The sequence below is a fragment of the Monodon monoceros genome, unplaced genomic scaffold, assembly GCF_005190385.1.
Source record: "Monodon monoceros isolate NGI ecotype Baffin Bay Population unplaced genomic scaffold, NGI_Narwhal_1 Super_Scaffold_1, whole genome shotgun sequence".
NCBI classification, from domain to species: domain Eukaryota; kingdom Metazoa; phylum Chordata; class Mammalia; order Artiodactyla; family Monodontidae; genus Monodon; species Monodon monoceros.
Window position 1 is genome coordinate 59,212,286 of NW_021703765.1, and position 13,797 is coordinate 59,226,082.

Consider the following 13,797-nt stretch of genomic DNA (forward strand, 5'->3'; position numbering starts at 1 on the left):
TGTGTGTGTGTGTGTGTGTGTGTGTGTGTGTGTGTGTGTGTGTGTGTTCTAGAGAGGGAAGAATCTATGAAGATGTTTTTCTTTTTCCTTCCCCAAAACAAAGGGAAACATATTTAAGAAAATATAGGTTTGAAAATTATTGACTTATTTTAACCCCACTGTAATCTAAGACTACGTATGTATGTCACAAGTTATTCTATAAACTACAGCCACTATATTGGCCTTTATTAAATAACAGTAAGTAATCCACTGTTTCATTTCCTGCTAAATGAATGAATTTTAAACCTAACTTTAATTGACTGAAAAATGGGAAGAGATTAAGTAACAGCTGGAGCAACACGAGGACCGGTCGGAGGGCGCTCACCTCCTGACCCCGAATCGGGACATGGGGGGCCGTGGGGCCTCACCTCCGAGTCAGAGCTGTCCAGCTCGGCCAGAGTTGGGGCTTTGAGGAGTTTCTTCCGCTGCACAGGCACCTGCTGTACGGCACCTGCCCCATTTTCTTTTGATTGTGACGTTAAACCTCCATTCACCATCGAAGATTCCAGGACATTCTTTGGAGATTCAGGGGTAGCTACCTCTGGTAAAACAAAGGTGAAAGCTTACCTTTTCTTGAGCACAGAAAGGTAGTCAGTGAACCAAACACACTGTTCCAAGTACCTGCACTTGGAATCACACCCGAGGTGATACGGCATTTCTATGTCATGCAAATACAACACAGAGGCTAGACACAGTAACACCTATGCCTATACAACACTTGCGTTGACATTAACTGTCAGATTCAAATAAAGGAAACCTTTAAATGAATAATTATATATTCACATTTGTAGATAAAAATTTAGAGCTAGAAGAAATACTACAGATAACTGACTCCAACTTCTCTATTTTCCAGAGGCCCAGAGAGGCTAACTTTCCTTTTAGCCTCTAAAGAGCTAGTGATCTACAGATCAGAGTGATGGCATGCACATATGGCTGTAATATCTGAAAGTGGTTTTATTTTAAAGTAAAAATAGCTAATAATCTATATGCATATAAACATGAACACAAAGACTCTGAGATACATTTCCTCTGATAAAGCTGATTTTGATTATCCAAAGCTCAAATCTGGATGGGAAGGCAGTGAAAGAAATGTGGCAGCACAGAGCACAGAGCATGGAGTACAGAGTACAGACTACAGAACACAGAGCATACAGTATGGAGTACAGTGAACAGAGTACAGAATAAGAGTATGTAGCATAACGTGTAAACTTTAGAGTATACAGTATAGTTAAGATGCAGATGGTCTGGATTCAAAGTCTAGCTCTAGTTGTTTGACCTTGAGCAAGTTAAACTTTCATTCCTCAACTGTAAAATGGGGCTAACAACAGAAATGGGCTTGTTGTGAGGATTAAATAAGTTAACAACTGCATATAAAATACTTTAGTGTGTAATAAAGGCAGTGCACAGTAAATGTTAGCAATTATTAACACTTTTATCTCCATTTGTAAGTGAGTGAACCAAGGCTAAGGGTGATTCAGCCAGTCACACAGCCAGCGCGGGACAGCTGACACTGGAATCCTTGTCGGTACTGATTCTAAAAGGCCACCTTTTTTTGTAGTGGAGCCTGTAATCTTCCAATGCAAGTGGAACTAATTTTCTTCAGTATTTCAATAACTAATGATTTTAATAACTACTAAATTAGAGTATTTAAAAGTGAGAAAAAGCAGTCCCTGCATGATTTAACTCACAGACCAGCCCATAACCCGGTTTTTGCCCATGGAGCAGTCTGTGAAACTCCCATGGTTGGGGGGTAAAGGGTATGCTGGGCACTGAAAAATCAGGATTAATGCTTGTTTGTGGGGGGTGGGGGGAAGCGTTGTACCTGAAGTAACTACAAAATACAAGAATGTTCTATTTATAGTAGCTCCCCCCAACATGTAATAGTTTTATGCTTGAAGTGGAAGAGGTGGATTTCCAGATAACATTCAGAATGTAAGTATGTTCTAGTACAGCTTTCCTTGACATTATTTAAAAGAATTATGTGAATTATTTATTATAAATGATGTATATCTAACTTAATATTCACAATTTCTGCATATTTTTAGATATCAAGAAGGCCAGAACTAGAACTGCCCTTGTGAACTACAAGGGTTTGAGTGAGCAAGAAAGGAATGAGGAAAGGAAAAAAGGAAGAAGACAGACTTGTCATAAATCATTTATCATTTTACATAAAATGTTTAACAGAAAACTTGACAACACATGTGTTGACAACACATGAGTTAATTTTGTTACTACCTCTCCAGGTATTAAGTAGCTAGAACAAATATATGATTGGGGGATGGGGTGTGCTGAAGGGACAAAAGGGCAAAAGCAGCAAGTTTTTACAAAATTACAAAGGTTAAAATCTTTAAATAAACCTTTCATAAGGTGTAGAAAGCAGTAGGCTGCCACACTTACAAGCGTAATTTAAAAGTCTTCCAGAGAGCAAAGGAGGAAATGATTGGGCTAATTGATTAATTCCTATTCAAGAAAAAAGGTAAATGATTGGGCTAATTGATTAATTCCTATTCAAGAAAAAAGGTAATGTTTAAATATGGTCTTGAAGTATCTTTTGAAAAATCGTATTCTATAGCACACATTTTTTACACACTTCCTCCAGAGGTTCATGCAGTAGCGGCAGCCAGTCTTCCAAGAAAAAGCACACGTATCTCCCACTGGTCCAACTATCCACACCCAACTGAGGCTCTGCCTGGAGACACAGTGAGCTTCTCCAGGCAGGTCTCACAGGTCCAAGCCAGAGTTTCCTTAAGGGTGAAGTCACCAGTGGTGTGTGGAGGAACATTAACACAGTTTTAATGGTTATATATTTAATGTTTCAGAAAAAATATAATTACTATATCAGATACATGATTTTATGGATGTTTTTGCTTAAGAAAATTTTAAAAGTCATTTATGGTAGATTTAAAAAGTTTGAACAGTACTGGTGGCACTTAAGTCTGGTAAAATCATGAGGGTGAGATCTGCACTGAAGTTTAGGGAACACTGTTAAGTGACAGTGGCTGCCATGAGCTAACTTCATTCTCAATGCAAGGGATCTAAGAAATTACCCAATAGCTCTCTAACTGCCTGAAGACTTTGCTGAGGTTGGTAACTGTACTTGAGCTCACTGACTCAAACTACTGAAATAAACACCTAGTACTCAATTCAAAGCTTTCGGATAAATGGAATTAATAGAAGAATATGTTATGTCCCAGTCAGGCTTCAGGATGATCTCCATATGTAAGACTAAATATTGTGTGTGATTTTATCTAATACTGCATATTTGTAAAAGCCCCAGTTGAACACACTTTTAAGAGATATTTTTAAGTAGTTTGATTACTTATACTTTTCTGTTCAAATGAATGAATCCTCATTATCACTTCAGTGTATCTGATGAGAAAACCAAACCCTTGGATAAGACTTTAGACTTCTTCTATATAAGACAGAATTTCTGGTGATATTTATAAGTAAGCAAACTATTTAAGATGCTACACAGAGCTTTAGAAGTCACATGCCTCAGGTTCAGAATCTAAAACACACAACCATGATATTAAATACCTTATGTAATAACTTCTATTATTACATAGTGTAATAATTATGTCTGTTAGATACACCCAGGCTGCTGCCTTATTTAGTTGGAGGAAATATGGCTGAAATAAAGATTGTATATTTAATATTTGCATCAGAAAAATAAATTACACTTACCTTAATTAATGTTGACTGGATTAGCATTTTCCACAAAGAATTAATATTTCTAAAACATACCTGAGCAGCAGAACATACTTCAATGTGTCCTATTCTACACTTACGTGCATTACCTACACTACACGTTTAAATATTTACTCCTTAGTTAGCTAATTTCCCAACTTAGACAAGAAATGCATCCCGATCTTTGCATTTAGGTTAGAAGAACAGATCAGTCTTTTCCATTTATAATTTGGGACATTTAAATTGGTTAGTCAAAATGACACAATGAAAACACAAGAAATCGAGAATGAAGCGTGTGGAAATTGCAAAGTACACTAAGGTACAAAATAAATTATGGCAAATGATAAGCAGTGAAAGCAAATCAAAAATTTTTGTTGCTCCTTTACATCGAGAAGCTCAGCACCAAGAGCTTTCTTCCCAACACAAGAACCCATCATATAACCTATAAGACACGAACACACCTACATACATGTGTGTGGGCATGCACGCCATCCAGGTCAGCCACCTGTGCCTACTTCACGGGAGACAGCAGCCAGTGTGCTTAGGCAGCGGCCACTCCCAGAGAGCCCGCCAGGGAGGAACATCTTTAGTAGATATTTAGAAGAGATGGATCTTAGTATGTGTTGCCAACTTTTGGAGATTAGCAGTAACACACATGTTCTCAAACGTTTCTGAGTTTATTTTCCAGACCAAGCTTTTTCTTTTTACAAAGTTACTCTGCAAATCGTTGATAAAATAAAAATTGTCAAATGGATAAAGAAAATAGAAAAAGCTCCTCAGTGGTCAGTCAGAAGTAGTAAGTGAAGACTATAACATATTTATCTGAGTTTCTTGAAAGTGCAAATATTAGTCATGCCTAAGAGAACTACAAATATACATAGAAATTCAAAAAGCAGTTGGGAACTATTTTAGCAGTTGGAAGACACTCAGTAAATATTCACAGACAGAACATGATACTAGAACTCTCTGGCTCTTTAAATATGAATTTGTATGTAAGATATGCCAACAGTTCCATGGCATGTAAAAGAAAATTCTGGAAGGAAATACTAGTTCCAATATCTTATCTCATTTTGCATTCAAAACAGCAGCTTCCAAAGTCTAAAATTCTAACGTGCAAGACATTTTATTGGGTCTAAGCTGGCTTTGAAAATTTGCTCATATATAATTTAAAAATTCAATTTAAAAGGAGGGCTGATTTTACAGGTCAAATTTAATCATTAATAGCTACTTGTTTCACTATTAGTCCCTATCTATTTAACAGAAGGGCTCTAAACATGTCCTACAAACCTGGGACACATGATTATATTTTACAACGCTCATGTGTTTTTAGACTCTTAATCAGCACAAAGAACCAGCGTGACAAGGCCCTACGCACAGGAGCACTGGGTACGCAGATAGCTCTTGCCCCTCAACTGAGGAGCAGTCGTCCTCTGAAGCAGCTGACAGTTCTGAGTTCAGCTACCTGAATAACTGAGTGCTTTAGAGAGTAAGAAGTGTCAAAACTTTGTTTCTTGAAAGTGTTTTCTATGCTCTGAAGGCAGAGTTCTGTTAGACTCTGACCGCTGCTTTATGAGACTGGGGGTGGGGTGGGCACTGTGTTCCATGACCACAAGTGCCACGGCTCTTCCACAGGCTCTTGCAAGGCAACAGATTTATTACAGTTTTAATTTTTTTTAAGTATACTATTTTCAAAGAAACAGAATGTTTTATTTGACTGACCACAGATTAGAAGAAGCCTTTCAATTTTCTTTTTTGACGTGTTTGAACAAGCAGATGAATGAAATGTATTTCACAGAGACCACAAAACCCACGTCAGGTGTGAAAGTGCTTTTTTTTTTTTTACCTGACAAGTCAAAACTGTAAGACATGCTAAGTGGCCGCATTGCTGAAAAAAGAAAACAAACAATAAAAAGAAAATAATTCAGCTGTTAGGATATACAGGGAAGATGAAAAAGGGAGGAGGGTTCAAGACCTGTGGTGGCACATTTCACACTTTAAGGCAGAAGGCAGTGAATAACAATCTGAAATACAATAAAACCATGAGTCTTAGTTTTAATTATATTACTAAGACTTGAAATGGAGTAACAATAAAAGAAAACAAATAACTTTTAAAGAACATGTTAAAAATGAAAGCATGTTAAAGATACAAACATTTTAGAATCATAGTACAGGACTTTATACTTAAATATAAAAGAGTTCAAAAGAAAAAACTAGCCATGTTTTAAAACATGATTTTATGGAACATACAAAATCTTTAAAATTTAACAACAAATGTATTCTTAAATAATTAATTTCAGGATGAAAATGTGGCTCTCTGCATACAGGTGAAACATCTTATCAAAAATCTCATTCAGGTACTACCAGCATCACAAAGTATCACTAATTCTCTATTGTAGGCAGTGTAACCTGGCAGTTGAAGCAAGGCCTCAGGAGCCAGAGAGCCTGAGTTTGAACCTCAGCTCTGCCACTTACTAGCAGTGTGATTCCGGGCAAGTTACTTAACCTCTCTGTGCTTCAGTTACTTCATCTGTAAAATGGGAATAATAGTACCTATTTCATGGGATTGTTATAAAAATTAAATGATTCCATACAAAAAAAGGCGCTCAGAATAGTGCTTAGCACATAGTAGAAGTTAAATAAATACAATCTCCTATGAATAAACTTATTTCTTTCCTGTTGAAATCATTTGTTTTAAAAATTTTATTACATATACTAAGAAACACTGAATTGTATATTTTAAATGGGTGAATTTTATGGCAGGTAAATTATATCTCAATAAAGCTGATTTAAAAAGGTTATTACCAAGGTTTGATGAATTTGGGTATTCATAAGAATGAGAATTACCTATTTCCACTGTAGCCCCATCCATCCTATGCCCCAGGTCAGGGAGGACAGGTGGCTGTGTGGTCGGAAGAGGAAAGAACCGCAGGTCCACAGGCTTGTCAGGCACAATGTCCCCCCAGCTCATGTTTCCGAGGCAGCCCGCATACAGTTCTAACACCCAAATTTAACAGAATGAAAGTATCTCTCCATATGCTTTTGGCAGATGTTTTTAAAGGAACAATTTACATTTACAACCCCAAATCTCATAGTATGAGATGTTAGAAAAGGTGTTGGGAAAAAGAAAATGATAAGATATGAACAAAGACTGATGCAAAAGAATACTAATTTCAGACTTAACAGGAAAAAAATGGAGCTAGCCTGTAAAACAATAGGGAAATAGGTGAGTAAAAGACAACTTAGCCATGTGTTAGTAATCACGTCCTTATAAATAATGCTGTGGGGCATATTTAACGACTTGGGAAGATGTTCCTGCCCCACACAACGTTACATGGGGACATCAGACACTGTGCACACAGCTCTTGTCTCCACCTCATGACGCACAAGCTCCATCACAGCGCATGCCTCTGCTGGTGAAACTACGGGTAACAGTTCTTCAAACATTTCCCCAATTTCTACAGTGGGTTTCTACTTGCAATTACATGGAGGGGTAAGGTTTTAAAACTATTTAGGAAACTTTTCTTCAAGATAATTCTGCCAACTTTACCCAAACTCCCCAAGGGAAACTTTATAGTAAGAACCAATGTAGGTCTGCAGAAAGAAGAGCCCAAATCTCTTACTTTCCAATTAAGATGCAAGATCAATTTTAAAAGTAAGATTCTCATAGAACAATCACTTTCAATAACAGCTCAATTCCGGTTGTTGTGAAACACCAATTCATAAGGTTAAAATAAAATAAGATACACTATACAGAAAATTGATATTTAATTATTCTAAAGTAGATTTCCTGCTAGTTAGCATCTAACTTGTTGAAAATGAAACAGAAGAATATGTATATGACAAGGGCATGTGATGCCCCTTCTATGCAACGTGCGGTGTCCCGTTGCCACCCACAAGGACTGCTGGTCTCCTGAACGCTCAGCCCCGGCCACCCCCATGCCCCTGACGGGCTGCTGTCGGCGCTGCAGGGGGAACATGTACCTGCTGCCCCGAGCCTTTCCTCTGTCAGTGCCTGTGGGCAGGGACTCTGACTGCTCATCTCTCTACTCCAACAGCTGACACGGCTGTTTAATAAACACTTGGAAAAATGAAGGAACTGTATGTCAAATATCATCCAAATCACACAAGCACGTTACGTCTGTCTTGTTCCTTTCTCTGTCCTGTTGGTGCTTCCACTGGAGTTTATAATCCCTCCTCTTTTCTCCTGAAAATCATGAAGCTTACTTTTCTCATGGTAATATATTTGTTTTGCCTTATAATTTTGTTGAAATCTTTTCTATTACCCCATTATTCCTTCTCAAGGTACAGTAATTTTAAAAAATCCAGTCTTAAGCAGCCGTCCTATAACACCGTTTCCTTATTTTTCCATAGTGGTTCTTATTCTTTGAGGCTGTGGACCCTTTAGGAATCTGAGCAAAGCTATGAACCCCCTCTCCAGAAAATGCACATACATACACTTTAGGAAATACATACAAATTTGTTATATTTCAAGGGATTCACAGACCATCCTTAGGCTCATGCAAGGACTCCCAGAATAAGAACTCACCATTTATGTCATGTATATGTTCTGGCTTATTATTAGGTAAATGCTCATATGGATTTGTTTTAAACATCATTTTAAAGGGAAACACTTGCTGCCATAAAAATCAGACAGAGATAAATTCACACAGCCTGCCCTCACTCTGAAGCTCTGTACATGGAAGGTACGTGCTATTATTTCAACACCTCTGGGAGTACTTTTCATCACTGTCCCTGCAGTGGAGACCAGGACATAACAACCAACAAGACAGACGTGGGCCCTGCTGCCACGGAGGCCACAGTGTGACAGAATGGCCAAAAGTCAAACAAAAGAACATCAGCACGCAGTGACTGAGAGTCATGGGAGGCAGGGAGAGCCGCTGAAGTGGATGTGACTGACCAGACGGAGAAGAGGAGAGCCTGGGTCAGAGAGGGGAGGACTAGAGAGACCTAGAAGTAAAACCCACAGGGCTTGGCTGTTGGGTAAGAGTCAGAGGTGATGCTGAGCAATCTGTCCTGAGCTCTGAGATGGGGAACCAGGAGGAGACAGTTGGAGGAGAAACCAGGCGAGGTCACCGCTTGGCTGCGGGGCTTGTCCTGCGTGAGGGGCAAGGAGGCCCTGCTCAGCAGACAGCTGCACGTGTGGGTCTGAACTTTCAGAGAAACCTGCGCTGTAGGGCGGGAGCTGAGGAAACCAGAAACAAACCCTGGAGGAGGACGTGGTTGCTCAGGGAGAGGGAGCCCGGGATAGAAACCAGACGACTAAGCAGGGCTTGAAAGAGGCAGAAGAGGTCGGAGGAGAGAACCAGGAGAGAGTGCCACAGGGCCGGCTCCTGTCCTGTTCAGGCACCATGAGACTGTTTCCCTGAATTCTTTGGGCATCTTTAATCTTACAAATTGGAGGAGAGCTGCATCAACAAAAATGTTTACATTTTATAATATGGTTTTGCTCTAAATGAAAATCAATGTGTGCTTATAAAAAAAAATTAAACATAATAAATGTAAAGGAACGTGAGTAATAAGTTAAGTGATATCAGTAATAACTGAGTCTCTTATCACATAATACCATATCTTCAAACCATAATTAAGACAATAGAAACCTGAAGTAAAACTATGTATCACTTATATTTCTAAAACGTAATAACTTATCCATGTATATGTATTACAATTTATAAAGTATTTTGACCATGATCCTATTTAATTCTTAAATGAAAGTCATAATGAAGGTGTAGAGGACTTTTTATCCCCCTTCTGCTGACGAAGAAATCGATGCTCACAGAGGTGAAGAGACCGTCCTAAAACCACAGCCTAGAGGTTGGCAGAGCTCTGTCCACTATGCAGCGCGGTGCTCTCCTACACTCAGCATCACGGGGCAATAATTTCCTATTCCATGAATCTCAAGTATAGACTTCCAGCGTGAGTGTGTGTGTGTGTGTGTGTGTGTGTGTGTGTGTCCTGCAGACGACAGTCTCTCACTGGGCTGCTGTGCTGTCTTCCAGTGACGCCCCAGACTCACCTAACCTGCCGCGTCTGGTTTCCTCTGGTGACACGGGCCGCAGCTTTCTTTCTGCTTTGATTTCTTCCAGGATCCTTTCATGGAGGCTCCGTGGCCGCGGTGGAGTAGGCTTCAGTTTTCTGGCTGAGGCCTTAGAAAAAATATAATGGCTATAGAGACTTGCTTGAGTAGTTTTCCTTAAATAATTTTTACTGAAGTCCACTCATACAGTACATTATGAAATTATATTTTACTGATTGCAACACTGCTTGATAAAAGACCATTTTCAAGCAATAGGGAGATTACTGGACTTCACAGTGGTTCAGTCACATGTGCTAAAGTAATTTTAAGGAGTCAGCTTTGCTGCAGCTGTAGTCATGCTCCCTACGTGCTACTGTGACAGGCAATCCATTGAAATGTAAGCTGTACATTACCTATTATGATTATTGTTTTTGAAAGTAACGTTTTTGAGTAAGTCATCACAACCTTCTTAGAGTATTATCTTCGTTCTATAGTTGAGGAAATACAGGCTCAGGGAGGCCGATCAACTCTCTCAGAGACATGTGGCCACTAGGTTGTGTAGCTAGTGTGCAAATCCGGGCCCATATGACTCCATGCTCTTTCTGCTCCACCAGGACCGGCCTTCTTAAAATTATTTCCTACGTGGCCTCTTTCCCTTATTTTAAAAAGATTTATAAGAGGGATCATTAATTATGTTTTAGATGTTCACAAACTGAGAAAGAAACACCATTCCTGTTCTAGTTACTGAACACACATGGGGTTTGAGAGGCCTTGGTGAGCACTGGCTGTGGAGCTGGGGGGAAGTAAGTGTAGAACAGAGGAAACGCAAACCAACATTCAAACCAGATCAGAACACCCTGATTCCATGGTCACTAGAAAGAACCCCGTCAACAGACGAAGATAATTAATACAAAAGAGGAGGTACAGCAGGGTGGATTTACTGTAAAACAGTATCAAAACGACAATTTAATCAAGGTGAAGTGTTTGTACCATAAACTAAACAGGGAGGGCAGCCCACACCAGGAACTACTTGGAATCATATTCAGCTGTTATTCTAGGAGGTATTTGGCCAGATTTTGCACCATAACTCAGGCTGTTTGAGTTAAAATATCCTAAGACAGCCTGTATTGAATAATTTTAAGTACTTTTTTTGTGAATTAAGAATGTAATTTACAGTTGGGCTTCATAATTCTGAGAATGAAAGCTCAGTGTAAATACTCCTTTAAGAGCTGAGTTCTAGAGGTCATAGGCTAGAGGAGAATACTTCATTATGTGCTCTCCAAACAAGGGGAATATGTCAAATTACATACTGGATTTAAAGGAGGTCTTGATCTGATGAAGTCCAGGATGATTTCATGAGCACTTTTTTTTAACCGAGGGGGAATATCACCATTCACCTGAAAGGAGACAAAAAGTAGAAGATTCATGTGACTACAGGTTTATCATTACAAGTTTCTGGGTACGTATGTCAACATATGTCACTTCAAAATTACTGAAGCGGAATCTGGCTCCACCAAGGATGCATTTCAAATCAATAAAAATGGAGAGTAAATGGCTGAATGATTCAGAGCAAAAATAACTATGCAGAATTGAAGAAACTCCACGTCCACTTTAGTTCCACATTTGGGGAAATTATATATAAGATGCATCCTTCCAACAAAAAGTTTCTACAATTATGAATGTGAATGGAAAAAATAATACTACGCTTAATTACTGTATAATTTCAAGTGTCTCTGGGACTTCCCTGGTGGGCCAGTGGTTAAGACTCTGTGCTTCCACTGCAGGGGGTGCGGGTTCGGTCCCTGGTCAGGGAGCTGGGATCTCACGTGCCAGGTGGCGCAGCCAAAACAACAACAAAAAGTCTTTTACCTCTTATTTTCATCCTTGTACAAAATCTTGGTAATGGGAAGGAGTGGGAACATGGTTCACATTCTTAGACAAAGCTGAGGCTCAGATCGAGGTGGTGTCTGCCCCCTTCACAGGGTCGGTGAGCAGAAGAGCCTGGCAGGGGCCTGGTCTGACTCTGACTCTTGCCCTAACATCCTCTCTTTTTAAAGAAACAGGTTACAAAAATTTTAAGAAATTTAAGAAAAACCCACCAAAAACCCCCCACCTAAACTCACATTCTGACCACTCAGAAGGCACAGTTGTGGTGACCGTAAGTCATACTTATTTCCCAACCTCATATGAAAAAACAGAACTGCTAGGTACTTTCTGTCATTATTCTCATAAAAGATAGATGAAAAAAGAAATGTTAACAAATTACAAATTTAAAAAACTGATGAATACCTTAAACTTCTCAAAATCCAGAAAATCAGCATACTATTTTTATTATGAACTGCCTAAAAAACCTCTATAATACTTTTTCACTCTACTTTGGTGACCTACTCTTTATCTTGTCATATTTTAATAATTTTATGTTATCAATTTTATTGGAGAGAAAAAGATCATTTGTTTATTCCTCTAGCACCAATAGTTGATATTTTTTTAATTTTGATAGGTTAGAAAGGTTTCTTTAAGCTTCACAATTTGTTATTGAAATGTCATGCCCAATTTTAGAGTTATCGTAAAATTTGGTCAAACTTTTTAAAAGTATTTTCTTATCTGAATTGGAAGACTTCAGGGCATGGACAGTTTTGTTATGTACTTCCCAATCTTAATTACTGTTTTAATTGCTCAGGATCATTAATCAATTGGTTATTAATTTTTTATTGCAGCTGTATGAGTTTTGATCTTTTTGTCAATGTCACTATTTTGTGTCACCTGAGAAATGAAGTTAATTTAAAAAAAAAAAAAGAACCTGAACTGCTGCTCCCAGGCCCAGTGGCTGCCCCCCACAAATGCGACCACTCGGGGTGTGTGACAAGCCTGCTGACATCATCCACTCCCCTTTTCCCTGTGCCCCCCGCCCCCCAGTCCTGAGTGAGGACAGGACAGCCCTAAGGTTAGAGTTAGGAGTGAAAGCTGCCTGAGCTGAGCCAAGCTTGTGACCACTAGTACTTGGTTTAAGGAGGGCGTGTACCCAAGCAGCAGAGCTGGGGGCCTACCGTGGCACCACTCTTCACCCATGGACTTCATGTTACACAAGACTTTTTAAAAAATCCTTATTGTATGAACAACTTAATCAGACCTTTCTATTCTACTCCTGAACAGGATAACACATATCTTTCTAGCTACTTTTTTTAATTGGCATTTTTAAAAATTAATTTATTTTTTAATTTTATTTTTGGCTGCACTGGGTCTTCGTTGATGCGCTCAGGCTTCCTCTAGCTGTGGTGAGCAGGGGCTACTCTTCGTTGTGGTGCATGGGCTTCTCATGTTGTGGAGCACCGGCTGTAGGTGCGCAGGCTGAGTAGTTGTGGAGAGTGGGCTGGGTAGTTGTGGAGAGCGGGCTCAGTAGTTGTGGCTCACGGGCTCTAGCACACAGGCTCGGTAGTTGTGGCACACAGGCTTAGCTGCTCTGCAGCATGTAGGATCTTCCTGGACCAGGGCTCGAACCCGTGTCCCCTGCATTGGCAGGCAGATTCTTAACCACTGAGCCACCAGGGAAGCCCTCTTTCTAGCTATTTTTCGTATACTTTTATTTTAATGTTCTTTCCATCACAACAGCAGGGTTGAGTGAGATAACAATAAGGCCAAGGTTGTGAGTTCCATTCCCCAAACAAGCACGTTAACATCAGTTTCCTCACTAGTCAGAAACTGGATCCTGGATCCCAATTACAAAATGTGTGTCAGTGCTCATGAGGGAGCTGTAGGCCAGTACTGATGTGAGTCAGTCAGTCAAAGTCCTTACTAGCAGGAGGAAAAGTAACAGCAAATTCCATTCTGCTTCTGGGTCAGTGAAATTACGTTTTTTTTAATATAAATACAGAACACACCCTGAAACAAGCTCTCTGAAGCTGCAATAATAAATGATTTCTAGATGAACACAAATAGTAGGCCCATAAGTAAATGAGACCAGTTATACAACTTGATCTTACTTTTGAGCCACAATGCCTTAAACAAATAACTTCTATATAAAAAATGTTTAAGTTTCT

The 13,797-nt window shown here is 39.3% G+C and overlaps 1 protein-coding gene across 5 annotated transcripts in view; it reads right to left on the bottom strand.

Moving 5' to 3' along the window:
- SPIRE1 (spire type actin nucleation factor 1) overlaps positions 1–13,797 on the bottom strand; it is a 202,485-nt gene that overhangs the window by 27,854 nt on the left and 160,834 nt on the right. For all 5 annotated transcript variants that reach the window (XM_029231583.1, XM_029231574.1, XM_029231593.1 and 2 more), the window contains 3 exons: positions 11,071–11,157; positions 9,761–9,890; positions 408–580 (listed from right to left, as the gene is read on the bottom strand). In XM_029231583.1, coding sequence (XP_029087416.1) covers positions 408–580; positions 9,761–9,890; positions 11,071–11,157 — 390 coding nt within the window. The remainder of the gene's footprint in view (positions 1–407; positions 581–9,760; positions 9,891–11,070; positions 11,158–13,797) is intronic.